This window comes from Prionailurus bengalensis, chromosome B4 (assembly GCF_016509475.1).
Source record: "Prionailurus bengalensis isolate Pbe53 chromosome B4, Fcat_Pben_1.1_paternal_pri, whole genome shotgun sequence".
In the NCBI taxonomy this organism is placed as follows: domain Eukaryota; kingdom Metazoa; phylum Chordata; class Mammalia; order Carnivora; family Felidae; genus Prionailurus; species Prionailurus bengalensis.
Window position 1 is genome coordinate 123,465,725 of NC_057358.1, and position 12,156 is coordinate 123,477,880.

At 44.3% G+C, this 12,156-nt stretch overlaps 1 protein-coding gene across 1 annotated transcript in view; it reads right to left on the reverse strand.

Annotated features, from left to right (window-relative positions):
* Positions 1–792: 792 nt before the first annotated feature.
* CB4H12orf42 (chromosome B4 C12orf42 homolog) overlaps positions 793–12,156 on the reverse strand; it is an 81,730-nt gene continuing 70,366 nt past the window's right edge. The window contains 5 exon segments of the mRNA XM_043564296.1: positions 793–1,079; positions 1,082–1,177; positions 1,180–1,245; positions 1,248–1,429; positions 5,514–5,845. Of these exon segments, the coding sequence (XP_043420231.1) occupies positions 945–1,079; positions 1,082–1,177; positions 1,180–1,245; positions 1,248–1,429; positions 5,514–5,845 (811 nt within the window). The 3' untranslated portion in view covers positions 793–944.

Genomic DNA, 12,156 nt, shown 5'->3' on the forward strand with positions numbered 1-12,156 from the left:
CTAATTTGAAATGAAGGGGGGGTCAGAATGCAGGAGGATTTATGAACTCCACTTATCAGACTCTCTGAACACAAGCCTGGGGGAGGAAGATAGCAAGGAACTTGAGTGCAAATCTCCATAGGGATGTATTGGTCTCATTGATTTGCGTTTCTCTTTCAACGCTGAGAAAAAGAATACTACAGGTAAAAAACTGAAGTAAGATTAAATCATTTGATAGAGTCAGTCTCCACATTAAATCATGGTGAAAAGACGCTGTATTTAACCCAAGTTAACCGAAGCAAACAGTAGTGCCTAAAATGACCAATTTGATAGAATGTTAGCTAAGGTTCTCCAGTGTTTCTTTATCACCAATAAGAGAACTCAGTATGTCTTTTGCATTAAACTTAGTTCCAAGAGTCTCGGGACCTCAAGGGAGGATCCAGCTTCGGGTTTCTGACATAAAGACCTTCATATGGTCTGAAGAATTCCCCTAGGCACCTCAGGAGTAATCAAATTTCATGTTAACTATTAAATTACAGACATTCAATTAGGTGTCCCAACCCTCTGTTTAGAAATTCAAAAGGCCCTTAGAAAACATCCCTAAACCACAGCTCCAGTTGGCAAATGAAGCCCTTTACCTGCGAGAGCCAAACAGAGAGGGGTCCTCACAGTCCCTGCAGGCACGGTGCGAAGTGGCACGCCGTGTACCCCATCCCCATTGTGAGGCACAAATTCTTTGTGACACCGGGAGACACCGCAGAACAGAAATACTATTAGAAATGCTTCAAAAGGAACATTTTTGGCGGCGATAGAGACTTTTGACATTATTTATTAGGTTCAAAACTGCTCCACAAAAGCCGAACAATGGTTCTGTGGAAACCAGTACATCTGAGGCCCTTTCTGTTGTTCTGGGCAGGCATTGATTCGAAGATGGGCAGCACTCGCGGACAATTCCCTCGCAGCGGTCAGTGTAAGGGAGCATTCACCCTCGGCCTAGGAGGGGCCTGTGAACAAGCCGTATGGAAACGCTGGGGTGGGCGGCGGGGGGGGGGGGGGGGGGGAGGAGAAGAGCAAACCTTGATTAACCTCTTGGAGGGAAGGGAAGGTGGGTGGGAGCACCGGCGGGCAGAGGAACGGGCGCCCCTGCCAGATTGCCGTGGAGGGAGGCGTCCGCCTTGGGTCCCCTTTTCTCCCCCCCTTCCCCCCCCCATGAGGATGCTTGGGGAGCATCTCCAGTGCCATGGCAACCGCGCCCCCCACCCCCACCCCCACCCCGGACTTCCGGACGCGCCCCAGGGCCGGCTTTGGAGAGGTGGGTCAGCCAGAGCTGCGTCTGCCACCCTGTCCTCCAGCTTGGGCTCTGGGGGACTCTGGGAGACCCCCGAAGAGGCCGACGGGGCCTGGCTTCTCCTGCAGAGGCCTGTGGCGCTGGGAGGCCTCGCAGGGGAACCTGGAAGGCAGACAGGGAGGAGTGGCACTGAAATGGGTGGAATTCACCCGCCCCGCCGGGACTTGCAGAAGGTCTCCGCTGATGACTGGATGTTTGAGAAATCAACATTTGCAATGTGCTAAGAGCGAGTGAGAGAGCGAGAGAGAGAGAGCGAGCGAGAGAGAGCGAGATCCCTGGCATTACCTTCCATGGTTCCCCACATTGCTTTAAGAAAACAAAATGCGATCTATTCCTTTCCTGCTGTTTGAAAGCACCCCCTCCAGGGGCGCACGGTGGCTTAGTTGGTTGAGCGTCAGACGTTGGCTCAGGTCAGGATCTCAAGGGTCTTGGGTCTGAGCCCTGCCTGGAGCCTGGTGTCTCAGAGCCTGAAGCCGGCCTCAGTTTCTGTGTCTCCCAGTCTCTATGCCCCTCCCTTGCTCGAGCTCAGTGCATCTATCTCTCTCAAAAATAAACATTCAATTTTTTTTAAAAGCACCCCCTCCAAAAAATGATTTTTACAAGATCCTCATAAACCTTTGTAGTTCAAGGAAAACTGTTCAAAACTGCTAAAGAGAGGGGAAACAGAAGAATCCATGACTAAAATAGAGCCTCCAATTCGGAATCAGGGAAAAGCTTTTGCATGGAAAACTAAGTGGCCTCAGAGAACATACACAAGTGGATCCACAGCCCACGTAGACTCCCAACTAGTAATTGAAACATCCAAAAGGCAATACTCCCTACGTTTTATTAGAAGTTTCACACCATGGGGCTCCTGGGTGACTCAGTCGGTTAAGTGTCCGACTTCGGCTCAGGTCATGATCTCGCGGGGCTCAGGTCAAGATCTTGTGGTTCGTGACTTCCAGCCCCACGTTGGGCTCTGTGCTGACCGCTCAGAGCCTGGAGCCTGCTTCAGATTCTGTGTCTCCCTCTCTCTCTGCCCCTCCCCTGCTCATTCTCTCTCCAAAATAAATAAAAACATTTAAAAATCAGGGGTGCCTGGGTGGCGCAGTCGGTTAAGCGTCCGACTTCAGCCAGGTCACGATCTCGCGTCCGTGAGTTCGAGCCCCCGCGTTGGGCTCTGGGCTGATGGCTCAGAGCCTGGAGCCTGTTTCCGATTCTGTGTCTCCCTCTCTCTCTGCCCCTCCCCCATTCATGCTCTGTCTCTCTCTGTCCCAAAAATAAATAAACGTTGAAAAAAAAATTAAAATAAAAATTAAAAAAAAAAGAAGTTTCAAACCAGCTGAAAATTAAAACAATCCAGGAATTCGCTGATCCAGGTCTATACAACACCTACGTACACACTAATATTAATAATAAATTCAGTGATTTTCTTTGCCCAACCAAATACTTTTTATGTAAAAGATGAGATATGTTTACAATACAGCCAATACTGAAAAAGAATATATACATATTCCATCTGATTTCCATGTATATCTATTTTTTCCTATGTAGGGTTTTTCCCTATGTAGGGTTTTTCCCTGAGAAATTCTGCCCATATTCCTAATAGCCTAATTCTTCAATAGTACAGTGAGACAAGTTATGTGTTTTAAACCACTTCCCACAAGTTTTTAGAGGACATTGAATAGCGTGTAGATGTACAGAGTATTTGGAACCACCTACGGGATCATTCACATTTCAAAAAATATGCATGAGATTAAAGTGCACAGTACCTTCCTTACGGTGGGTGTCCAAGAGCCAGTCTATCTCTCGGCAATTCAATTAGTTCATCGCATACTGTGCCCGGTATGTATTGGGCACCTCCCACTATACACTCAACATACCTAAGCCAAATACTGAAAAACTTCTAGTGAATTGGATTTTTCAGTGTGAGAATTATTTCCTGGAAATAAAGGTGAAATGGCATTTCTCTATCTCCAGGTAAGTAAAAGCTTTTAGAATGCCGGACATACCACTTTCCGAAAACTAGATGCTTAATAACCATTTGCAGATTTGGACTTGCAGCCTTGGCAGATGACTAATTCGTTGCCTTCAAAAATCAGTGCAAGGGAATTCCATAGAAGAACGTAGATGTGGCTCTGGAACTTTGCGCAATAGAATGTAACCTAGACAGGTCAAGACACATCAAGGCTCGGTCATAAGCAAAGAATAGGAATTCCTTCCCTGAATGCAATGCGGTAATGATGCATTTTGTAACAAACTGTCTTACAGAGAAGTGTGGTGTCATAGAAGAAACAAGCCTTTGGTGTCAGACCATCATAGATCCAAATCCTGGCACATCACTTGCCCTAAGCCTCTTTGTCCTTACCTGAACCATAAGGGTTGTATTACCTACTTCAAAAGGTCACTAATAGGATTAAATTTGTTCATTCATTTGTTCATTCACTAATACTCGTCTGTTATATGCCTGCCAGTATTCTAAACATTAGAGATACAGAAAAGAATAAAGCAGGAAACATCCCTGCACTTATAGAACTTACATCCTAGCCATGGGGAGAGGGAGTGGGGACGAGGAAGTGGACTACTTAATAAGCAAATGAAGAAATGTGTAAGTATCAGCTGGTAATAAAGCCAAAGCAGAGAAATAATGTGGGAAAGGGGGTTAAGAAATGTCACATGTAGGTGACAGCTTCAATAAACACTTGAAGGAAGTGAAAAAGCAAACTTGTTAAGTATCCAAGAGAAGAACATGCTAAAATTAAAGCATCTAGGACGTAGTAAGTGCTCAATCCCCAAGAGCCATTATTGCCATATTCAAAATCAATAGAGGTATACTCTGACCTGGAGTCGAAATGGAGGGCTTGAATCCTGACTCCAGCCCTAAAGTTACAGAATCTCCACGGGCCTCAGATTCTGCATCCAAAGCACAGGAAAATAGCAGTTCTTTTCTCAGAGGCTGGCCATATGGATCAAAATTGGAGACGTATGTTCAGAGTTTAGCACATTGCCTTACAGTAATAAGAGAAAAACATGTTACCCAACCAGTATCCTCAGCATCCCATGCTCAAGCCCAGCTTCCCAGAAATGAAGAAATCTTTGAATCAGCATCTTTGGTAGAAGGTCTACCAGTGCCTCCTTTACCACTTTGAGCCCAAGCAGTACATTCTCCTCTAGTTCAAAGAAAGTTCTTCTTTGTACTGAGTCAAAATCTGTTTCTTTCTTCCATTGGTCAATTCCAGTAAACTATAAACATTTGAAGCGAAATATACCAAAAAGATTTTCAAAAAAAAAAAAAAGCTATGTAAGACTACTATAATCCTTCTACATGACAGTTCTAGAGTATCTAGAATATACATTGTTTCCTCACATTTTCTCACCTCCTATCTGAACAACAGCCCCATAAATGCCACCACCACCATCACCACCACCATTCAGTCCCTGCTGTGTTCAGTGAACTTCATTTAGAGCAATCCTCTAACTACATCTCTTCAAGGCAGTAATTGTCATTAGTTAACAGATGAAAATACTGAGCTCAAAGAACATTTATAGGACTTGATCATGGCTACAGAACTGAGATGGGACAAAGCAGTTTGGAGCCCACGTCTCCAAGGTTTCGAAGCTCGTTCCTTCTGGTCTGTTTCCTTACTTTTAATCATTACTCCCATGAGAATTTTTGACAGGATAATATACATTATCCTGTGCTATGAATTCACAGTTTCATTATCTGTAAAATGGGATAATAACAATACCTGCCTAAAGGTGTTATATGAGGCTTTCATAAAATAATGTGAAATGCTCAGCACAGTATACGGCATATGGTGAGAGCTTGTTAAATGGGGGATGAAGCAATCGTGATAGTAATAATTGTCATTGTCATTATCACTATCATTATCATTATCATTATCAGGTGCAACACCTGAATCATCACATTACTTGTCATCAAATCACACTTGTTCTCTCCTCCAATATGATACTCGGCAACAAGAAGACTTCCATTTAAGACCGACTGATACAGTTCTTATAGAACCTTCTAGAATAAGACCTGCCATTGGGTCAGTAGCTTTGCTGTTTGTATGACGTTAAAAACAAAATGTGACCAATTGAAAAAAAAAAAAAAGGAATTAAGAGCCACAAGGTGATCCTTACCAAGTGGGGCGGAATCGCCCCTGGAATCGAAGGAGGGCTGATTCTGAAGCCTCACGTGTCTATTCCCGTGTGTTCCTGCAGCCTCTAGATGCACAGGTGTGACTGTGACTGGGTCTAATAGGCTTTTTTGTCATGGACTTTTCCAAAAGTGGACAACTCCAGGCCGCATTGGGTGCTCCTCTGGCTCTCTTTTTCATTTCTTGTCTGACAGCAAAGATCAATCGGGTCTCGTCCCATTCACTGGATGGTGTTTGGGAGAAACTGGCCTCTCCATGGCTTTCCTCTTCAGAAAAAGCTGTGCTTACAGCAGGAGCAGGAGACCTGAGTATACTGTACTGTTGAGCACAAAGTAGTCTTCTACATGCCCCTGGAGTCTGACCTTTCCTGGAAACACTGCAAAAAACAAACACATTCATTTAAAAGAATGGACTTCAGTATTAGCTACTAAATTAATGATGGGAAGGATGAAATTAAGCAATATTTGATTTTGTTTTTTTGTTTGCTATTTCTATACTGAACAAACAGAAATGACAGAGAAGCCAAGGACCAGGGTACCAAAGTGGAAGAAGTGGAGGAGGGAAAAGATACAGCAAATGAGGCAAGAGGCTGAACATGCTTTTGCTGTAAGCACCACGTGAAGACCTGGACAAGACGAATCAGTCCTCACAAGAACCATGTCTCACAGATGCTATTATTACCCCATTTTACAGGTTAGAAAACTAGTTTGAGGCTAATGGGTTGAACTGTGTCTCCCAAGAAGGTATGTTGAAGCCCCAACCCTCTGCACCTGTGAATGTGACCTTATTTGGAAATAGAGTCTTTGCAGATGCAATCAAGTTGAGGCTGTTAGAGCGAGGCCTCAACCCAGTATGACCAGTGTCCTTATCAGACACAGGCACACAGGAAGAACACCACGTCATGACGGAGGCAGAGACTGGAATACGGTATCTCCAAGCCAAAGCATGTCAAGGGTTACGGCAACCACCCACAGCTAAGAGAAAGGCATGGAGTGAATTCTCCCTCAGAACCTTCAGAAGGTGCCAGTCTTGCTGACACCTGGATTTCTGACTTCTGGCTGCCAGAACTGTGAGAAAGCAATTTTAAGCCATCCAGTTTGTAGTTATTTCTTACATCAGGCCTAGGAAACTTGGGGATCCACAATAGTTCCAATTTACCCACGTTGCCCCAGAAGAGTTATTAACAGTCTGGGGGGAAAAAATAAGGTGTTCAGATTTGTGGAGTAGAAGGTACAAAAGAGGAAAAGCCAGGAGGTGTGGAATGGGAAAGGGAAGCGAGTCTATTTCCACGAGTTCTTCTGTGTGGCAGAAATGGTGCCAGGGCACACAAGTTTTTACCAGATTCCTATTCCCTGTTCTCAAGGTGTTTGTCAAGTGGCGAAGAGGGCGCTGGCCGTGTTAGGTACCAGGAAGCCCTCCTCTTAAACCACAGCCTTGTCTGCAGAAGGAGGAATCAAAGCAAATGTCCCTGCAAGGGGACTTACAGATAACAGAAAAGGGAGAAAGGGCCAAGGAGGGGTACCCTGGAAGTACATGCCGTGCTTCCACAGGGGCCGGCCACTTCTCAGACCTTGTTTTATGTGGCCATGAGGGCATGTGAGCCCAGTCTAGACGGATTGTTCTGGATTTTCAGGAGAAGCAGAAGTATATTTTTTATTTATGTAAAAACTTCTGATTTTTAAGTGTTGGTAACTCACTCGAGTTTTTTAAAAAACACAGCGTGGGCTCCACAAAACACATCTGCTCTCTGAATCACCACAGGCCATCAATTTGCATCTTTGGCCTATGGCCAGCCCTGTAAAAGTCACAGTATCATTTGCTTCTGTTCATACCATCTTCATTTCAGAATATGATTTTATAAGTATTCAGCTAGGCACCATGGGAATGCATATGCAAGCTTTGTGCATACGCAGATTTGAGGGTTCTAGACGTTTTGTCTACCTCCAACACTTTAGGAAGATTGAGCCTTTATTTTCATTTTAATCGATTGCCTCATTTCACTTTGAAGTCCAGAATTTGAAATGGTGCACAAATCCGTCAGGCTTTCCCGAATGCAAAGAACTATCTAGAATATTTCAAAACAGTAGCTCCGGGACTCTTGATCCCAAAGGAAAACCTACAAAGCTAGAACAAGTGGCATTTGATCTGCCCTTGTTCTGTTGTTCAACCATCAAGAACAGGAGGGAAGTCTCAAAGGCTCTCTACACACCTTCACATTCTAAAAGTTATGAGTGGAAAGAGATTTTATAGATTATCTAAAGTTCAACCCCACCACCTTCATCAACCACCTCTGCTTAAATACCTCTAGGAGCCTGAATCTCACTATCTCTGCATCAGGGATTTCATCTTATTAGAAGGGCAAATAAGTAACACTGTATTTGCTATATGATAAGCATACACACACACACACACACACACACACACACACACACACATATATACATGGTTATATATAATACTACATACGAGGAATAATATTAAAGCCACCTTGGATGATGACTTGGATGATGAAGTCACCTTGGTGGTGACTATGCTTATTTAATTGAATAACCAATATTTATTGAGCTCCTATCATGTACCAGATACTAATCCAATGACAAAAGTTTACTCAGGCCAACAGAATTGATCATTTTGAGACTAAATTGACCAGCTGATATATAGCAAAATGGATTTCAGCACAGAAACCCAGAGCCTCTCAGGTTTATGGACACCAGAGCAAATTTCAAGTTTCCTCTATGACACAACTACCAGGTTGCCTGAATCACATAGAACAACCAGTTGTTTTAGCATTAAACAACCGGAGACTGTGGAAAATGGAAGGCCGTTTCGCAAACTCCAGTGGTTTCCAGTCTTTAAAAAAAAAAAAAAGTTTTCAAATTTATCTACCAAGATAGTGACAGAACTGGAGCCAAAATCCACTGTTCATGATTTAAAGTCCAGGGCTCTTTGTTAGGTTACACATCTCTTGAATCTAATGCAGTATTTCCCAATCCTGACTGCACATTAGCCAATGTTGGGCATGCTTTAAAAAATACAGATACGTGGTCCCAGGACCCCAGACCTGTGGCTTCGTAAACTCCGCGGGTATTATGTTAAGCAATCAGGGAAACACTTGTCTAATTCACTCATCAGAAATTTCAGGTACTGTTATAAATATTATTCAGTCCAAACAATCATGAACGTGCCAAAGCGTGAAGTCAAAATGTCTCTCTCCGCTCTCTCTGTGGACAAGTCTTCATTTCAGAAACCAGCGTTCTGTATCACTTTGCAACTTGTATATTCCTTTATATGTTATGTTTTCCCATCAGTAATCCCACTTGAGCCTGACAATAACCCTCCTGCTTCCTCATTTTCCTGAGGAGGAAACTGAGGTCAGAGAGTAAACACCTTGTCCACGTCACTAGCCAAACATCAGAGAAGCTAGGGTTGGGCACTCAGGTCTTAGATTTTGAGGGGATTTTTGTTTTTCTACTACCTAATCAGTGTCAGCATTGCCAGAGCAAACTGTCATGAAGTGGGTTTGGCGAAGGAAGGAATATAAATGACCACCATAACAGCTAGCAAGCTGTGGCACTTGACCATGGACTTGGCACTGCCCTGGGACCCATGCCTTGGCCCATAGTAAATGCTATCGGCAGTGCTTCTAATGTGCAGAGGAAGAAAGGGCATCTGCCTGTGGCCCAATGACTGGAATCAGCTTCCATGAAAGCCCGCATTCTAGCCGCTTTCCCAGGCTGCCCCTCCAACTTTTCCTATACTTGGGGTCTTTGTTTTCTGGAGTGGTTTGTTTAAAAAAAAAATTCTTCCCAATATCCCAGTTTTACAAGTTCTTTTCATGTGTAGGCGACTCTGCCTGTCATCTCGCAGCTCAGGTCTTGCATCCATTGCTAATTTCATTTGAAGTAATATCGTGGCAGACAGGAGATTTCAAGGTACAATAAAATAAGCCTCAGAGCTGAATGTATTTCACAGAAGCAATTTATCTTTCTCTCAGGCAGCAAAGTAGTTCATGATAAGTCATGACAGATTCTGATTTATTCATTTTATCCATTTTCTGTTCATTAGAAAATGACAAATATGGTGGGACGCCCGGGTGGCTCAGTCGGTTGAGTGTCTGACTTCACCCCAGGTCACGATCTCGAGGTTAGTGAGTACGAGCCCCGCATTGGGCTCCGTGCTGACAGCTCGGAGCCTGGAGCCTGCTTCGGATTCTATGTCTCCCTCTCTCTCTGCCCCTTCCCCACTCACACTCTGTCTCTCTCTCAAAAATAAATAAACATAAAAAAGTTAAAAAAGAAAAGAAAATGACAAATATGGTAACTCCTGCATGTTCAGCCCCTCTAGATGCCAACAAGGAAGGTGCTGCCCCACTTTGTGCCCATGCCCAGCAGCTATCCCTCAGCATATGACTTCTACGTGTCTATATCCTCCCCCTCAGTCTCTTCACTTTCTTGGGCTCCTCACTGGCGTGTTCATGTTATGGTAAAACTAGAGGCAGCTGTCTTGGAAGGATTACTGAAACCCAGGGACCATTAATTCCCCAAGGTTCATTTTGCCCTTAACTGTTGGCACCAATTGGGGCTAAAGCTAATTGATGTCATCTCCTATGTATCTAAAATCAAACACAACCCTTAAACAGGTCTTTAATTAATGCTGAGAACTCCAGTAATACACTCTTTAAAAGGATTTTTGACCACGTCGTGAACTTTAATGGAATCCGCCACCTTACACTCAGCATGTCTTCTAGCTGTGGACTGAGTCATTTTTAAGCCAATGGGGTTGAGCCCACGGTAGGAGTCTGTGAAGCATCAAGCCCTGAGCAGTGGTAGAGCTCAGAGGCCAAGTGTACAAGTTCTGTGCCCAGACTCCTTGGGTCAAAGAAATCTCTGTGTTACCAGGCCAAGCTGCCCCACTGCCCTCTGTCCTCGTTTCCACACTCATAAAATAGTAGTAATGAGAACACCTACCATATGGGGTTCAGATGCAGAGTAGGTTAATAAACAGCTCAGAGCAGTGCCTGCCACACAGGATGTACCCAGCAAGCCTTAGCTCTTATTATTATTGTTGTTGTTATTGACAATGTTCCTTCATCTCTCCTTCTATAGCTCCTGAAGGGCCTGTTTCAGCAATAAGGACTCGAAGGATAAAACAATATCTTTTCCATCCATCCAGAGTTTGCCTCATTTTATTTGTTCAAAAATATTTATTGAATGCCTTCTCTGTGTCTTGCCCTGTGCTTGATCCTGGGAACACAACAGAATAAGACAAACGTGGCCCCTGACCTCATGGAGTTTGCAAGCTCCTGGGGAAGATGCCAAAAATAGGTCACAACTAAGCGATTACAAATTGTAGTGAGTGAAGGCATAGAAAATACAAGGGGCTGACAGAGAGAAACATGGGTGGGGACTCACGAAGGCAACATTTACTCTGACACTGACCTGAAGGTTGAAAAGAACTTAGTTGTTCAGGAGTGGGGAAAAGACAATTTCAGCCTGACAAGGACTGAGTTGTGTTCCCAACACTGCCAGCCCCAGTGGCTCAATGGAAGTCAGCGGGAGCGAAGGAGCAGGCGAGGTCTGGAGGCTGCACAATGTACGATGGAAAGCTACTAACGGTGTCACATAGATGAGCCATGACAGCCGCACTCACCTTTGGAAAGCTCTCTAAGGGAAGGTGGGCAGGAGGGAGCAAGAGTGGAAGCCAGTCAGAAGGCAGCTGACAGTCAGCCAAAGGTTGCAGGGATGGCAACTTGGACGCGAATGGTAGTTTATATAGCAGTTCAGAGCTAGCCAGTCGGTGTTAGGTCTGTCTCATCTGTAAAATGGGGATGATGATCATAAAAATGGGGGAAAATACAAGAAATGGACTTCCAGTTTCAGCTCCAACATGGAAACAGCTTGGAAATTGACATTCTTATCCTTGCAACAGGAAAGAGCTAAACAAAATAAAAATCAACAACTTCACTTGAACCCAGAGAACTGAGTTTGCAGGATAAACTGGCACCCCACCTGGAGACACAGGTGAACCCAGAGAATCAAACCAAGATCAGTGTACCTAGAGTAGAAGCCTCTGAAGCCATAAAGTGGTAGGATCATTTAAATGGCAATTTTGACGAAGCTGGAGTCTAAGCGTAGAGCAGCTTGAGAACGAGAAACTCCTGAGGGCTACAGTTTTATGGGGTCTCTAGACTTCAGTAGGTTTTGCCTAAGAAGAATCCTGTCGCCCCACCCCAGTTTCTCAAGCTGAGGATCTGAGAAAGATTCCTTCACAATTCTGACACAGGAAAAGGGAAGAAAAGTCACTGCAAATTATGCCCAGAGCACTCTCCATAAGAAAGGCATACCAGAGCCTTATCCCAGCCAAGGGAAGGGCATTTGTCCCACCATAGCCCCATTTGGCCATCTTGCCTCACATAAGGAGGAGAAAAGAAAAGCCAAGAAATACTTGGGAAGGTCACAACCCAAAAACACAGACCCACTAAAAGACTGAGATTTAATCATAAAATCATAAAATACTTCTCCCCACCTACACCTTTTCATTGCACCACTAGGTCTCCAGTGCAATAATAATGTATTACAGCTGGAAAAGCTGAAGATGAAGACTCTCTCTGAGGAAGAATAGTGAGGGAAAGCCCAAGTCCAGAGGGGAGACAGAAGCAAGAACACTGAAGAAGTATGGAGCCTCTGG